This window comes from Montipora capricornis, chromosome 13, assembly GCF_036669925.1.
Source record: "Montipora capricornis isolate CH-2021 chromosome 13, ASM3666992v2, whole genome shotgun sequence".
Taxonomy (NCBI): domain Eukaryota; kingdom Metazoa; phylum Cnidaria; class Anthozoa; order Scleractinia; family Acroporidae; genus Montipora; species Montipora capricornis.
In genome coordinates this window covers 47585578-47603077 of record NC_090895.1, presented here as the reverse complement: position 1 = coordinate 47603077, position 17500 = coordinate 47585578, and the positions used below count along the sequence as shown (strand labels likewise).

Below are 17500 nucleotides of genomic sequence, written 5' to 3'. Positions count from 1 at the left end.
TTAAAGGACATTGTTTAAGCAAAGTACATGTATTACGAACAGTGAATTAACTCGAAAGATATATTCACATTGGCATGCTTTGAATAAGACCAAACCTTGTTTAATGTTGTACATTGTATATGTATTGAAGGTTGAAGTTGAAGTCATTTTTTTAAGGCACTAGATGAAATCAAATCCTAAAAGGGCACTTTGATTGTTGTCTCACTGGCACATTCAGTGCTATTGCACAAAGTTCTCAAGAAATTCAACTTACTCAAGTGACCTTCAAGTTGAATTATTAAATGGAATTCCTAAAGATTCCCATAAATTCTTACTCCACAGTGCCCTTTTAGCTTTCAATTCCCAAAAATTTCCAAGAGTTCCAACTCACTGAGTTTTGCTAATGGCATAATTTGGAAGTCCTAGGAATTTCCTTAATTTCTATGTTTATAACATACATGTAGGAAATAGATGTAGTAGGTAAATTCTATGTGGATTTTTATTCCTGTTTCTTTTTCTTTTAGTGAGTGCTATGTAAAGACTATTTTACCCGAAGGCATAGTAAATTATATACAGCAGGCCTTTGCTTTTACATAGGAAATAGATACCAGTATGTAGAGTCTAAGTAACTTTTTACTCCTGGTTTGTTTTAGTTGGAATGGTGCAGTACAGGTCCAAAGCATAGGCAATAGATAGCAGTATATAAAGTCTATGTAAGGTTTTTTCATGTTTTTTGTTTAGTAAGTGCTATGTACAAACTATTTTACCCAGAGACATAGTAAATATATAGCAAGCCTTTACTTCAACATAGGAAATAAGTAGCAGTATGTAAAGTATATGGAAATATTACACTCCTGGTTGTTTATGTGGGTGCAATATGTAAAAACTATTTCATCCCAATACATAGCAAATGCATAGGAAGCCATAGGAAATAGATAGCAGTATGTAAAAGCAATGTAAACTTTTCTTCATTTGATGTGCTATGTAAAAACTATGCTTTACAATCACATACCAAAAGCATAGTATGCATTTACTATGTAAGTGAAAAGTATAACTTGGACTTCAGATACATTGTAACATAGTCAATATATACCTGTAGCTATTTAATTTATGTGAAGATTTTCAATAGTGTTTAATATATAGCTATTTGATAGCTATGTGACCTTTAAATAGTTTTGCAATAGTAATGGCATATGCTTTACACAGACTGAACTATGTAATGTAGCAAGTGACATAGTTATTACATAGCAAGTATTAGGAGCAGGAAATAGCCTTTATATAGCTCAACATAGTTATATGATAAACTTTACATAGCATTTACATATGTCTGGTTCTACAAGGGACATTGGCAGGATATTTAAACTTCAGTTACAGAGAAGAAGTCATAAGGGTCAAGTTTTTGTGCAACAACAACAACAAATGCTGCAACATGAAATTTCAGCTGCAGTGTCAGCAATGGGCCATTAGGTCTTCTGCTTTGTTTCACAGTCGAGCTCTGTGATTGGTGGCGAGAATGACTTCTTGAGAATCCAATTTTTGAATTTCGCTGTGTATTTAGGTGGTACTTGAAAAGCATACAGTTGATCATTTTTGCAAAATACCATAAGCAATTCAACTTTCTTGGGGATGTTCTCCCATTTCTGAAATTCTGTACATGTACTTCAAAAATGTGTTGCCGAGTCCCCACGTCCCAGCATCTATATGTCCCCACATCCCCGAGTCCCCATGTCCCCACGTCCCCTGTCCCCGCGTCCACGTCCCACTTTTCGACACAGCCTGATTCTCCTGATGGTAAGCTTTGTAGTCACGCAAATGGCTTCGGAGTTGCTGGTATTTTTCCAGTTGATTTTGTTTTATGCACACTTTTACGCGCAAAGCCACGTTTTATGCATTGAAATGTCACTGGCAACGCAGATAATGTTTCCATGACTATGTTTCCATGATCAAATTTATGTTATTTCACACAACAACCCACAAAGTGTCAAAGCAGTTTATGCGGAATTCTCGCTCCTTACTTTAAACACTATGTCATTATTTCGCCAGCAATATATGCTCCTCGGCCATGTTGTTTTCTGATTAATTCATAACCGGTAAGCTTCAATAAAACAAAAGGGTACTTTTAAGAAACAAATGAAACGGAAAATAATTATTACTCAATGCATTCTCTACTGAAATAATTTGCTGTGAAAGTAATAATTATGTTCACTGTTGACAGATGTAGCACAGGTTGGCGTTTCACAAATAAACACCTTTTCCTTCGTTTCAAACACCTTGGGTTTCAAACAGTTTCAAACGCATTTCAAACAGTTTCAAACGTGTTTCAAACGCATTTCAAACACAAACATACTCAAAACGCTTTTTGGTTAAGCATCCTTTTCACCTGGACGGTCACTTATGATTATTAATTTTTGTCTTTGTTACATCTTTTCAGGGGGTAAAAGGACGAATGTATGGTTTTGAGCTTCACATCCAAGACAAACTGTACAGTTTGGTTGCTGACAGCCAGTCTGAATTGGACTCATGGATAACAGCATTGTGTAAAGTTACGGGAATTGATATGGACACCGGTGCAAAGACTTCACCTTTCAGTGTGAGTGGCAAATTAAAAGGGCCAAAACTCCATCAGTCTTTGCGAGAAAGTCTTAAGGGTAGTAAGCATCCAGAACTTCTTGAATTTTCCAAAGAAACAGAGGTGTTGAATGCAAAGAGAAGGAAGGATGGAAGATAGAAACTCTTTTCTCTTGTCCATGACTTGGATAATAATGGTACCTGTGTAAATTATGATGATGTGAGGATTGACGCAGAAGTGTTTCGGGAACATTTTGGTATGCGTGTGGTGGTGGAATGTGAGGATCTCAAGTTTCGTTTGTTGAGAACTGTAGCCAATGGAAATGAAGTTAACATTGAACCATTTTTTTATTTCTATTTCTTTGTTTGATGCCAAAAAGGGAATCAAGATTTCTGAGGATTTTCACTGTGATCTCGATGATGCATCTACAATAGACATGCTTCGAGGATCAGACCTGATTGAGAATGGTCACACAAATGGCAGTGTTAACCACAGTGAGTTTGAAAGTCAGGAGGTGGAGTACAGCTGTCCCAGGAAGGTAATAAATTAAAATAAAATGGGGGATCAGGAAATGGGAATTCAAGACACCCTAGCATAATAATTATTAGGGCATGCATAGAGAGCCATTAAAGTTAATAGTTGTTGCACTGCAGCTACAGCTGTACATGTACCAACTGATTTCGAGAACAGGTGGAGTCTTGTGCATATACTTACAGGGTGTACATGTGTGTTGCCCCTGCTCTCACTTGTTAGAAATCAGACAGAATAATGCAGCTCATGTTGGTTCCTTGTATGTTGCTTGCATCGTAAACGTTAATTTGCACTTGTATGTACAATGCGTTCATTTAAGGACGGTGCCTACTAATTAAAGATGTTTTTGCCCCGGTGTGTGATTATGCAGGAACTGTAGATCTGAACAAGTGTTATTGAAATCCAAAAAGAAAATTGGGGGTAACCACGCATTTTTTAAAGATAATTCATGAATAACATTTGTAAAAAGCTTTAAAATACAAAGCAATGTATGGCGTTCTTTCTCAAATCGAAGCGTAATTATCTCTCAAAAATGCATGGTTACCCCCAATTTTCTTTTGGATACCAAGGCTACTTACTAAGATCTACTTTCTCCGGATAGTTTTAAACCGCGCAAAAAATATCCCTATATTAGTAAGCATCACTGATAGGAAATCTGAGTGTCTCGAGATGTGCAGAACATATGCGCAATAACAATTATAGTAGGCACCGTCCTTAAGCCTAGTTTTCATATGTCGGGAAAATCCCAGATGATCCGGGATTTCACAGTCCCAGATTTTGCCGACATATTGGAAAATCGCCAGATGCTTGTCCTAGATTCTCCTGATAGTGACTTTGGCGGAAAATGGAAGTGTGCCAAAAATTGAAACATGCAATTTAGAGGATTGGTAACGAGCTAAGAACCATCGCCGATGTCCCTGAAAGTACAAATTTGAGTTTTCATATGTCGGGAATGATCACCAACGATCTCAAAAATCTGGGACACGTAGGGAAAATAGAAACGCTTTCTATTTTCCCGATTCGTCCCCAACCATCCCAGATTATCAGGGATGTCTGCGATTTATGGTTTTCATTAGTTGGCAAAATCGGGGATGCTTGGGAAACTGCGAGATCCCCAATCGTCTGAGATTTTCCCGACATATGAAACCTAGGCTTAAGTGTTGTGCCTACATGTAAATTAATTATGGACCAGTGCTTGTCTTACTGGAAGTTGGGCTTTTAACCCATTCATCCCTGAAGCATCTCCCATTGACAACTAAAATTAATCATCTGGCTTAAGACAGAGTAAAATCTGTCTTTGTCTTGACAACTCAAACATTGAAAATTCAAGAGGCTGTAAATTTACCAACACAATACAGCAGCATACATGTAACTTGATCAAACAAAAATTAATGAGGTGTTTCTGTGTTATTGATATTTGATTAGGCAATATTCTCCAATCCCAACCAAGAGGTTTATTTGGTGGTCAGAATAGAGAAAGTCTTACAGGGCAGTATCGGTTCCTGTGTTGAAGCATACCTCAAGTCTGGAGACACCAAAAGCTTCACAGAAAGCACACAAACTAGCTGAAATCTGCTGCAAGAGCCTTGGACAATATGGCATGCCATTCGGATGGACTGCGAGGTGAGTCGATCTACATCTACGTTAATTTTATTAAGTTGGTAAAATAATTCATTACAGACATCACACCAACTCTGAAGTACAATGTAGGTGGATCTTTCGTTAGAACATCAAACTTACTAGTGCAGGACGTTGTGGGTTGTCAACTCTAGGCAAACCGACACTTGGTGTCTCTAAATAACTGATGAGAAATAACTTCATTTTGTTACCACAACCAAAAATAGCCAGATCTTCTCGTCCTTTTGGTTAAGAGGGTTAGCTAATAAATTATACACAAATTGAGTTGAATCAACTATTTGGTAAAGGTGACCCCATCATCAGAAGTCAGGTCATACAACTTTACAAATGTACAACTGTATTTTAGTCAAACGCCTTATCAATGAAGCATAGAACATTACTGTATTAATTTTTAGCGCTACTTATGACCAGAAGGTACATTGTATACGTTGGCACTGTTCAAGGTTTTTGTTCTGTTTTTGTTTGGTAAGATGGATTGTCAACAGCAAGAAACATGATAACCTGACTCAGCTTGTGTATTTTGGAAATGTACGGAGGCTGGATATAGAGAACTTGTCCAATATTTTAAGGAGCAAGAGTGGCACAGTCGGTTAGTGCGCGGCCTTGGTGCATAAGGTCCCGAGTTTCGATCCCCGGATCTCACAGCCTTGTTTCGACTTCTTTCCTTTCAGTGTAGCCTAAGTAGCTTTAAATACCGTTAAAACAGAGCACTGATGGAAAGAGGGGAGTAAAATGAGCGCACCGTCAGCTTCCTGGGAGAATACTCTGTAGAGAGTAAAGGAACTTCCGACGTTAAATAACGTGTACCTTTACCTTTACCTTATGCACGAACTGAGTCATATTGGATAAGGGACTTTTCTTTTGAATGGGAAAGGGATTTTAGGAAGAAGAGGTGAATTTTCGATTCAGTGTCTCAACCTTTTTGCCACTGGTTGCAGCTACCAAATTTGCCCTCTGTTGTTTTGATTAGTAGTTGAGTCATGTTATGTCCCATTTTGCTATCCTGAGTATTTTCAAATGTTCTCAGGATTAACATACACTAACAAGGATGGAATTAACCATTAAGTTTTGGTTTTGAATTGCATTCATTATTTCTCTCCTAAAGTTCAATTTTCTATCCAAAGAAAGGAAAGTGATGGGCACTTAATTTGCTTATGTGTCCCTTAATTTAAATAATCGAGTTTGTTGCTGCTTTTGTTGAAAACCTACTAGAAGGGCGTGGTCCCTGACTTCAGTATTGTTAAAATGCATAAAATTTTCATGTTTTTTTGTTTTGCTTTCTTTTTTTAGACCATTGTTCAATACTGAGGGGGAACTGGACAGCAGTGAGATTTCATCAATTTACAAACAGGTTGGCAGTCTTTTTGTTGTTTCTGTTGTTTGAATGAACACCTTTATTCCTCTATTCACTTCTTTCAGAATATGCATGAACAGCTGTAACCGAAAAACTTCTATTGAGCAACTGCTATCTTGCCCACACAAGTTGCCCCTTTTCTTGCACTTAAAGTGCCTCTGTGACCAAAATATCAATTCTTATTTTTCTTTGGATTTCAAAACTATGTTAACTAAGCACTATTAGCGACCAAACGTTTAAGCCTTGATTTCAAAAACACACCTGATTATTTTAACTGGAATTTTGCTATTTAATGGTCTGCCATTACTAAATTTAAGTTCTTGAGAGAGCTGTATTGAGGAGAAAAATGACGTCAAAGGCTCTCTAGTTTAATAATGCAATGAGTGGGTATGCCAGAGAATTAAAATGCAACACAGGAGTTTTGGACTTTCAGACTTTTAAACTTTGCGTTTTGCACATGTACATGTATATGATAAGCTGCATTTGCACGCTGAGATTTTAAGCTACAGAGTGAGCCTTTGACGTCACTTTTTCCTGGATCCAACCCTTTGAGGTCCAATTGGTAAGTTTTGAACACGTGTAATGGTGGAAATTGAAATCCAAAACTTACGCTCAGAGTAAATGGCCATTATAGTAATTGTTCAGATTCTCTCATGGACAGAGGATGAAGCGGCTTTGAATGTATTTTTGGGTTCCTTTGATCCTTAAATTTAGGCTTTTTTGTTTTGCAGGACAGGGAAAAGCTTAGCGATGATGAAATGATTAAACTGCTGCCAAATTAAATTGTCACGTAAGTTTGGAGCCGTTGTGGCCAGAAATTAATGACAGAAACAATAATTGTCAAAATGAGAGTGGAAAGATTTGATTAAACTGGAATTAATTATTGCTTTCTTTATTTTCGTTTGGGTGTTTCTCATTTTGTCTCTGCTCGTTTCTTTTCATTTTGTCGTGTTTGTTTTGGAATTTTAAGAGCGTATTTACAGTGATGAATAACATGCTCGACTATTGCCTTGTGTGCCATTCTTTTTGTTCTTTCTACATTTTGATGTTATCTGTGATTTATTATGGAAAAGATACATGTGGCAACCGCGACATCATCATTGGACTCTATTTGTTTTATATAAAGAATTAAACGTACGTTTTTGATGATGACATCAACTGTGTCTGTCCCCTACATGTAGAAGAGCATAGGGTGAGAACAAATCAAAATGCATGCATTGTAGATCTTATTATAAATTATAAATTGTAATGAAAGACTGGAGACAGGGGACATCAATTGGGAGAGTTTCTTGTGACCATTTTCAGCATGGCTGTTGTCCCAGACTATCAACTAAAAAAAACAAAGGGATATTTTTTCAGGGTTCGTGCTACTCCTGAAGTGCTTGAAAAGCCCTGGAATTTAATTTTGGACTTCAAGGGCACTTGAAAAGGCCTTGAAAAAAAGGATTTTGTGGGAAACTGCTTGAAAACTGCTTGAATTTTTGCGTAGGTGAAAGTTGTAGAGATTGCATAATGCGAAGTGAAAATGAAGATCACGCTAAGTTAAAGACAAGACATCTCAAAAATTGATCAAATTGACTATTGGGGAAAGATTAATGCAAAAATTAAAATGCCTGCGCATGCACTTAACTTGCAGGATGTGGGAAAGAATATCAGTGTAGGCTTTTTCAGCAAAGAAAACACTGAAACACGATGTATGGCATAGAAATTTCCTTACAAATATTACTCCTTGAAAACTCAATTTCTGGTTCTTGAAAACTCCTTGCATACTCCTGGAATTTTATATACAAAATCCAGCACGAACCCTGTCATTTGGGATCGAGTCTTTTGTGACCATTTTGAGCATGACTGAACAAACAAACCAACAGGAGGCTCACAACAAATCCAAACAGAAAAGAAAGTATGGAGCTGAAGTGGAATTTCTGTAGGGTTGGACGTCAAAAAGAATCTGTAATGGAAGGGTCACTATTCTAAGAAATGCTACGAATTCACTGATAACATTAGAAAAAGATCTCACGAGCATCAATGATTGCTTAACTTTTTTTGTCAATTTTAGGAGAGAGAAATTTAAACAACAACTGATACCCGGCACTTTAAAAATCTCTGTCAAGACCTACAGTGAAAGAATAACAAGTAAGGGGTCCATTGAGGAGTACAGTATGCTTGAATATATTTATGAAATTCCCTGGCCGGCGGGACTTGTATAAAGTTGAATGAATTTTTAGTCTTTGGGGTGAAGTAGAACAAACTGTTCGTCCAATCATATGTCTATATTGGCATAAAATATTACAGGGGGATGTTGAAGAACCCAAACCGTTTGCCCCTGGGGACTCATGTTATGGATGCGTTAATTTAAAAACAAAAGACGTTGACTGTGCCTCAAAAACCTTGTCCAATTGGTATGTACCTTAAATGTATATCACACGGCCATTCATACGTAGTCGAAGCGGGGCTTCCATTGAAAAGGCGTGCACTGATTTGTACTAGAAGGGATCCTAGCTCAACTGTTTTAGCAGGGATGTGGTATTTTTATAGCTCAGTTTGTAGAGCATCGCACTGGCATCGCAGAGGTCATGAGTTGAAATCCCGATGAAGCCACCTGAAATTTTTTGGTGTCTATAAATGGCAGTTGCTTATGTTGACAAGATGAGTGCGAAGATCACTTCACTTTTTTCGTAGTGATAAACAAACCAAAAAATCCATCATTTAAAAGGGAAATAACACGAACACCATTTTATTAATTAGCGATGAAATTGCCTTGCAGCGTTGGCGCGGTGGTGAGTGCACTCGCCTTCCACCATTGTGGCCCGGGTTCGATTCCTGGACCCAATGCATAAGTGGGTTGAGTTTGTGTTGAGTTTGTGTTGGTTCTCTTCTCCACTTCGAGGGTTTTTCTCTGGCTTCCCCAGTTTTCCTACCTCAGCAAAAACCAGCATACAGCTGATTCCAGCTGGCTGTAAGCTGTGCTCCAAGGTCATGCATGGACCGTAGAGCGGCTGCCAGAGACGCCGTAGTATGCTTTCGGTTCGACCTTGTTGAGCTGCATCATTGCTGTATTTTGCGACTACGACTATCGAGACATACTTATTTTTTGTTGACAGATTGTCTGACGTCATCACTGCTTCCCATAAAACCGTGGGATGAATCATCTGGAGTCATTCGGCCAACAGTTGAGGTGGAGGAATTCTGTCAATCATGCCCAGAGGCCGCTCATCCACACACTGCCTACGTTAATAACCTCTATGTTTATCCACTTTCACTCAACTACAGTAACCAAAAGGTTTTCTCCAAGGTAAATTTGGATTCTAAATGTAAATGTAAAATGTATAGACCGTATTCATAAATGGCGGTCACATTTATAATTCTTTTGTCCTCGTGCAAATGAGCCTACCAAGCCTCATTTTAGCGCAAGAAATCTTTTCAATTCACTGTATGGTATCGAGGCTTGGTAGGCTAATTTGCACTTCGACAAAAGAATTATAAATTGACCGCCATTTATGAATAAGGTCTATGTTTTGTTGATAGTGGAAGTGCGCTAAGAAATCAGCACGTTCACAGGCACCCCACTTTCAAAGTCTTTGCGACTTTTCCAGATATTTTAGTCGCAAGGTGAAGAAAAGTCGCAAATGCGACTATATTGGTCGCAATTTCAAGCCCTGAATTTAACTACTCGCTAAAAGAACATTCTGAGGAATAAAAGGTTTATTATGCTTTCGAAGCCATTCATAAAAACCGAAAGATGATTTGGCATTAGCTTTTATGTTTTCAGTGTTGCTCAAAAAGTGCCCAAAACAATTTTAAAAAAAGCAACTCGAGTGTGAATAAACGAATACTTCCGACCGCGCAGAGTCTTATGATTTTTCAAAATTTCTGCCTCCCAATCATTATTATAACTATCTAACATGGGGAATGAAAGATAAGTAGACTTTAGTTTGTGTAGTCACTTTTATTACTTGTGAATTCAATAAGAAATTAAAGCTACACGTCTATTTTTTACTCGTGTAAATTACTCGTGTAAAGTCCAACTTGTAAATTAATAAATTCAATAGAAGATTTTCTAGATTTACACGTGTAGCCCGGTTCACGATACAATTGTAATGTACAACTGTCGCTTTACGATTGTAACGTTACTTGAATACGCTTGGAGACTACATGTTTAATTCCAGTTGCACGAGGTTTATTTGTTCAAGCTGCTTGCCTAGTGCTGCAAGTAAATACTCGAATGCTTCGACAGAGAGGCGATATTTCTCCCGCAATTCACGTGGATTTTCAAGGTCAAACAACGGTCTTTCCTCAAATATTCTAGGGTGCCGAATAGCTCGGCGACTCAATGGTTCATCAAGTTCTCCATCGCTCGACGATGACTTATTAAAATTTGGAAATACGTTTCCTACAAGTCGTATGTTAATCTTACAAGTAACTTATGACTTGTAATTTGCACTTGTAATAATTAATAACAATTAACTATTATTGTTTGGACGTTTGTAAAGACACAAGGCGGACTCCAGTAAAACTTTTATTGAATTTTACTCGTACCAAATTGTACAGGTGTAACGCTACACCTGTAATTACAAGTCGGATTCTTGTGGCAATAACTTGTAACGATGTTTGTTGAGCGCATTTTTGCGTGTACATGCATGTAAAAATACAAGTGCAACTTGAATTGACCTCAAGAAAACATATTTTGCATATACTTTCAGCACACTAAATTACATGTAAATTAGTGTGTTGAAAGTAGATTCGAAAGAGGTTTTCCAGATTTAGGCGAAGTTAAGTAATACTTCCTTGGCTTTGATAAGCGAAATTTCTCACAAAATTTGTATGGTATATTTTTTATCCCTCGGTAGGCCAGAAACATTTCCGTTAAGATTGAATTCAGGGATTCTGATGACGAACATTCGCGACCTCTGAAGGTAACTAAAATCTTTGACTATTTTACTTTTCACTTCCTGGGGATTATTGTGTGGTTGTAGGGATCGAGACTGTGCTGAAATATTGTCACATAGCAGGATTCGTACCCGTACGACACTTCGGACAGCCAGGATTGAACTCTTTACTACGCATATGTAGGCGCTTACATGTATGCAAAGAAAAAGACGATGACAGTGGCAAGACCAGTATAGAAAAGAAAGAAGTTTTCTGACCTAGCTCTGCATCGTAACTTCGTATAAAATGGCCAAATTAATAGTCTGTGGGAGAGTGCACGTGAACAGAGCACTTGACGAGGAGTTCTTAAACTTCTATAACTATGTGCACTCAGTGGAATTCAGACCATACCTTGGTATATATTGTACAGCTGTACTTGCGGATTACCTTCTGTCTGCTACATTCTCGCAGCAATTGTTGTCACCGTAAGCTTTCTATGGTATGAATGGATTTTTGCAACTGCTGAGTGAACCGTTGGTTTTGTAGTGTATTTGCAAGAAGAAAGGAAGTCCTGGATTCACTACACACGCATACGCAGCTGTCGTCCATCACTGTACAAACCCCACATTTTATGAAGAGGTCAGTCAGTCTCTGTTTGTTAGGTTCAGATACACCTTCTCCACACGTCCTTTGTCCAAAAGGTTAGAGGAATGTTGGAGCCTTTTTTTATTATCTCTATCTTCCTCTCCAAGGGGTAGTGCTGGGGCAATGGTGGGAGTATTTGCCACCTATCGTTGTTTGTTAAAGTTTCGATTGCCGGAACCGAATCGAATTTGTTGGTTCCCTTCTCTGCTTCAAGCGGTTTCTCGTCTGGGTAGTCCGGTTACTCCTCACTTAAAGAAACCAACGTTTGAATTGGTTCCCCTCAAATAGACTAGAGCGGTTTTCAATTGAGTGTGGAAAGTAATTAGTGAATTGCTTTGGTTTTTGATTACTTCACTCAGTCGGATTGGTTCAAAGTTCTCGCGCCCCTTTTTCGACCAATTAGAAGTGAAACCAAAACCAATCGTGGCTCGCGCGTTCACATTTTCTGCGCTTTGTGTCGAGTTTTGATTGGTTTACTGGATTGTTTCCTTCCTTTTTGATTGGCCAAAGTAATTACCTTGGTTTTGGTGTTACGGCACTCGATTGAAACTGGCTCTAATGACTTGAAGTCTTCCACATTATTGCAACACTTGTGCTGTATTTTAAAAGATTGCAACTAAAATAGAATTAACAAATCGAAAGTGGTTCAGCGTTGTCTGGACTCTTATCGACAACGATATTCGTCATCACAGTGGTCAAAATGTTGTGGACTCACGAGGCGCAGACGAGTGAGTCCACAACAAATTGTGACCACTGTGATGACGAATATCGTTGTCGATAAGAGTACAGACAACGCTGAATCACTTTCAATTAGTTTTTTTACCACAATATTCAACGCCAAAGAAGTGTTTATTTCAGAGCTTGGCCAAAATCATGACACAAAGAAAGAGCAAGCGTTGTCTATAACTTTCTAGCAATATGATTGGTTTATTTTCCAAAATGAGCGTTCCTGATTGGCTATTGCATTTCGTGACAAATTGACGCGAGCATGACGCGAGCAGCGTTGTCTAGACTCTTATCGACAACGGCAAATTAGCCAATCAGATTGCGAGATTACAAGCAATTTTGGTAAAAATAGCGATTTGTCATTTCTAAATGTTCCTGACCTAACTGGAGTTGCCAGTCTATAGAAATTTGCCTTTCTCAGATGACGTGTTCCTGATGATTGTAGTAGCACCATTTTTAATGGAATCGTGTGATGGTTCATCCCTTTTGAGATCTCATCCATGGGTAGGGTTGATCCGCAGATATCGCAAAATATAATGGGATGACAGGGGTTGCTTGCGGTGCCTTTACTCGCTGATGTTTGAGAACCGATGAAAAATTGAGAAAAATGAGTTTACGGACAAGTAACCCGTCAGACCCAATTTTAGCGACCGACGCCATAAGAGCGAAGTTAAAAATGGGCTTGATCGGAGGTTACCCTGCCACAATTTACCTCCGGGCTTCTGTCACTCTGAGGAGGCAGTTAGTGGAATGCTACCACTTTTTATACTTGTCAATAGGAGCAGCGTCACATTCTTGGTTAGCAGTATCTCTAATTCTAACTTTGCCTTTGGCAACCTTTCATTTAGCCTCATTATTTATATTTCACGTTACAACACTCTTATTTTCTCACAGGTTAAAATCAAGCTCCCGACTCAACTAACAGAGAAGCATCATGTGTTTTTCACATTTCAACACATCGCCTGCGAGCAGACCAAAAGTAGCACTGGAACCGGATCATACAAGGGAAAACCGGCGCTCATAGAGACACCAGGTCAGTGGTGCTGTGGAACACATTCTCTGAGGTCTTGAAAGCCCGAACTAGAGAGGACTTTTAAGAACTTACGTCGACTAAACCTAGTTTAAAAATGGCCATGGTCCAACGAGTCTTCTGTAGATCTGCGGTAGAAATTCGGAAATCGAAAGGTTGTTGGTTCGACTCCTGTTCGGAGCACTCCGATATTTTGCAGTATTCCCGAGTCATCATCGTCGATATATACACATAAAATATATTTGTATTTAAATCGTTTCACAGATTTAATAGAAAGGAATTCCAGACCTTACGTAATGATTAACGAGGATTCTCTTCTTGCCATAAAACGATGAATGCCGATTGATGAAGAGAAATTCTCTCACCGCCTTTCTTTTGCCGAGTGGCTTGAGTCGCGCAGCCTTTTTTGTGTGTTTTCTTGGATCGTTGTAAGGGCATTCCTCATTGTGGTGTATAGTTTGAGAATTTTATCCCCCCCTGCCCCCCAAACAAAAAAACAAAAAACACACCTAAATTTTTTAAATTTTAATTGTGAAGATGTACGGAATTAGTAGGGGGAAAACACTTAATTACGAGGAGGTGAGTAACAGTCTTGCACACTTCAATGGACAGGTGGCTGTAATTGTATCTTTTTGTTGTTTCGTTTTTATTTTAGTTGGTTATGCCTGGATGCCAGTTCTGCAGGGAACACTGTAAGTTACAAGTGCATTTAAGTTGCCCTTTGAGATCAGCAGCTTGAATGTGAAACACATTATGGCCCAGTAACTCTAATGGTCGCATTTTAATTTCATGATATTGGTAAACGAATTTACTATGCGTCTTAAATTTATCTCAAACTTTACATTTGTGTTTTGACTCGAGCTTTACTTGTAATTGTTCTTGCTTCAGAGTCAAAACAGAGGAAACCAATCTCCTTGTTGGACAGACAACACCTCGTGGCTATTTGTCTGCCTATTATGGTGGATTGAAAATGGTAAGATTTTTCAAGAATAGCCTAAGCTTGTGTATTTGAAATTAGTTTGAAAAAAGCCGCCGCAGCTTCGATTTTCTACATACTGGAACTATTTTGCCCAACACTCCTTACAAGCATTAAGTTCCTGATAGTAATATAATAAAAAAAAACCTCGGTGTTTTATGAGTACTTTTGCATTTCAAATTTTTGGAGGCAAAACTTTAATTAAGATCGCTGGGTTTTTCGAGAGGTGGAAACTTGCAAACTTATTGTCCAGTAATAAACGCTTGCAGGACCAAGTAAGTTATCCATGGTGATGATAATAATATGATGATAATAAATGAATAATTAGCAATAGTGATTTTTGATGTAAAAATCACATTTTGCCTCCACTTCTCAACCGGACACTCGAGCAAGATGAATTTTGATGTATGGGCGCGTTGCCTAGCCAAGCCATCGTGCCATTTATTAGCATTGAAATGGGTACAAAAACATTTTTATTACACATAACATGAGAATTTTATTCCATAAAGCTCATTTGTACAAATCTATACGCTTTATTTTCACATGTGGAAAAGGCTTATACAGCCAATCAGAATGGAATACAGCTATTTCACATGTGGAAGTATAACCAATCAACGATAGCGTAAAGGCGTTTTCATGGCAATCACTCGTGCATCTCGTGCAAATCGTATTTTGTTATTGAATTAAATTAAATTTGCGTTTGGTTCTATAGTGAGTTTTTGTTTCTAATTTGCGTTCAGAAAACTATTTTAATGAAAATTCTCGTCTTATGTGTAATAAACAGTTCACGACATAGAAAGTGCTTTGTACGGGGTTTTATTCACTTGTTGTTTGTGTCAAAAACCGTCGCTCGCTCGTTCCTCGCTCGTTCGGGTTTTTGACACAAACAACTCGTTAATAAAACCCCGTACGCCGCACTTTCTATGACGTAAACTATATATACATCAACCCTATTATAAAGAGAAGAGCAATACATCAGGGTCGGACATGTAAACCGCTAAAAACCAGCGGGTGGAAAAAAACCGGGGAAAGTGTAACTCCGACCAAGGCAGTGCTACTACCCTTTGGGTTCTAGGGTATTCTTATCGAAAAACACTGTCTATTTACAATGTAAAAGAACGTTAACATAAACAGCCTAACGAAGGCATATAGCATTCTTTTCGGCGCGATATATATAGTTTACGTCATAGAAAGTGCGGCGTACGGGGTTTTATTCACGAGTTGTTTGTGTCAAAAACCCGAACGAGCGAGGAACGAGCGAGTGACGGTTTTTGACACAAACAACGAGTGAATAAAAGCCCGTACAAAGCACTTTCTATGTCGTGAACTGTTTATTACACATAAGACGAGAATTTTCATTAAATAAAAATAGTTTTCTGAACGCAAATTAGAAACAAAAACTCACTAACAATTGAACCAAATGCAAATTTAATTTAATTCAATAACAAAGTACGATTTGCACGAGATGCACGAGATGCACGAGTGATTGGCATGGAAACGCCTTTACGCTATCGTTGATTGGTTATACTTCCACATGTGAAATAGCTGTACGCCATTCTGATTGGCTGTATAAGCCTTTTCCACATGTGAAAATAAAGCGTATAGATTTGTACAAATGAGCTTTATGGAATAAAATTCTCATGTTATGTGTAATAAAACAATATACGAAACTGGACTTGTGCACGCGGCGAAGGTTGACTGTAGATGTGAAAATAAAGCGTATAGATTTGTACAAATGAACTGGACTTGTGCACGCGGCGAAGGTTGACTGTAAACAAGAGACCATGAAGGTAAGAGAAGTAATCCCTCATATTGGCCCTATTCCCATCGTAATCCCTCTTAGGTTATTTTTAGATGATATCAATTTTCCCGCGGATAATGTTACCACGCGCGTTACGTGGAAGATTCGTGGAGGAGGGAAAGTGCAGCAAATTCTGTGCGATGTCATTCTCCGTTTTCAAAATTGAGTTTCATGGCCTGATAAAATTCATTGTCTGCAAGATACAAGTTTGAAACATGCATCCTTGGAATTGCTTAACTGTCTAGTCTACAGTGACACCAATTTGAAGAATTTCCAATCTATCAAACCGTGTTAAATAATTTTGACAGATGCAGATATGTTTACCTTCGTTGCATTGCGTTACTTGTCCATTTTAGTGCGCACTTTCTCATCGTCTACAAAATTCTGTCGCTTACAAAACTCGGCCCTGTCAAGATACAGTTTGCAATCATATATCATGGAAATCGGTTAACTGTACACTCTGATACCAATTTTACGACTGTCTAACGATGGAAACCGTGTTAAATAATTTTGAAAGAGGGAGCTATATTTTACGCGTGCGTTGCACGTTGTACGGTTTTAAAAATTTTTATCGCGCGGTCAATTGAAATTTTCCCGTCATGTGTAGTACTGTTTGAAAGCGTTAGCTGTCTAATTTATGTATATCATAGAATTAAGTCACCATAGTTTAAGTAAGCTAAGAAAATCGAGAACGCGTTGACCAAGTCAGGAATATGTTACTTGGGTGACTGTAGTCCGCGATATTTCATTGTGTACAAAATTCTGTCGCCTATAAAACTCGTTACTTTCAAGATACAAGATGCAAAGATATATCATTCAAATCGCTTAACTGTGTTGTTTACAGTGATACCAATTTCAACACTGTCCAATGTACGAAAACGAGCTTAATAATTATAAAGATACAGGTATATTTAACATGCGCGCTTTGCAAATTGACTTCCATCCGATACCACGTGTTCATACATTTTTATCGCACTGTCTGTTCAAGTTTTCCTTTCATGTCTGATATCGGTCTAATTTATGAATATCTAAGAATTAAGTCGTCATATTTTAATCCCGCGAAGAAAATCAAGAACGCGTTTACCAAGTCAGCGATAAATTACTTGTTGACTCAGTGTAGTCTGCAAATTGCCAATGTTCACAAAATTCTGTCGCTTACAAAACTCGATCTTTCCAAGATACAGGTTTCAAACATCTGTAACTGAAATCGCTTAATTGTCTAGTTTTCAATGATACCACATTCAAGGTTGTGCCATATACGGAACTGTCTCCTTAAAAAAAGATTTAAAAATCTTTTTTTAAGGAGACAGCTATATTTATCATACGTACTTTGCAAGTTCACTTGAATCCGATAACACGGGTTCAAAAATTTTTATCGGACGCTT

At 38.1% G+C, this 17500-nt stretch overlaps 1 protein-coding gene across 5 annotated transcripts in view; it reads left to right on the top strand.

Annotated features, from left to right (window-relative positions):
- LOC138030034 (dedicator of cytokinesis protein 9-like) overlaps window positions 1-17500 on the top strand; it is an 89490-nt gene that overhangs the window by 14671 nt on the left and 57319 nt on the right. For 4 of the 5 annotated variants that reach the window (XM_068877895.1, XM_068877893.1, XM_068877891.1 and 1 more), the window contains exons 6-12: window positions 8128-8204; window positions 9173-9363; window positions 10919-10984; window positions 11484-11576; window positions 13203-13341; window positions 13994-14030; window positions 14227-14311. In XM_068877895.1, coding sequence (XP_068733996.1) covers window positions 8128-8204; window positions 9173-9363; window positions 10919-10984; window positions 11484-11576; window positions 13203-13341; window positions 13994-14030; window positions 14227-14311 — 688 coding nt within the window. The remainder of the gene's footprint in view (window positions 1-8127; window positions 8205-9172; window positions 9364-10918; window positions 10985-11483; window positions 11577-13202; window positions 13342-13993; window positions 14031-14226; window positions 14312-17500) is intronic. The other variant, XM_068877894.1, reaches the window with a different exon arrangement.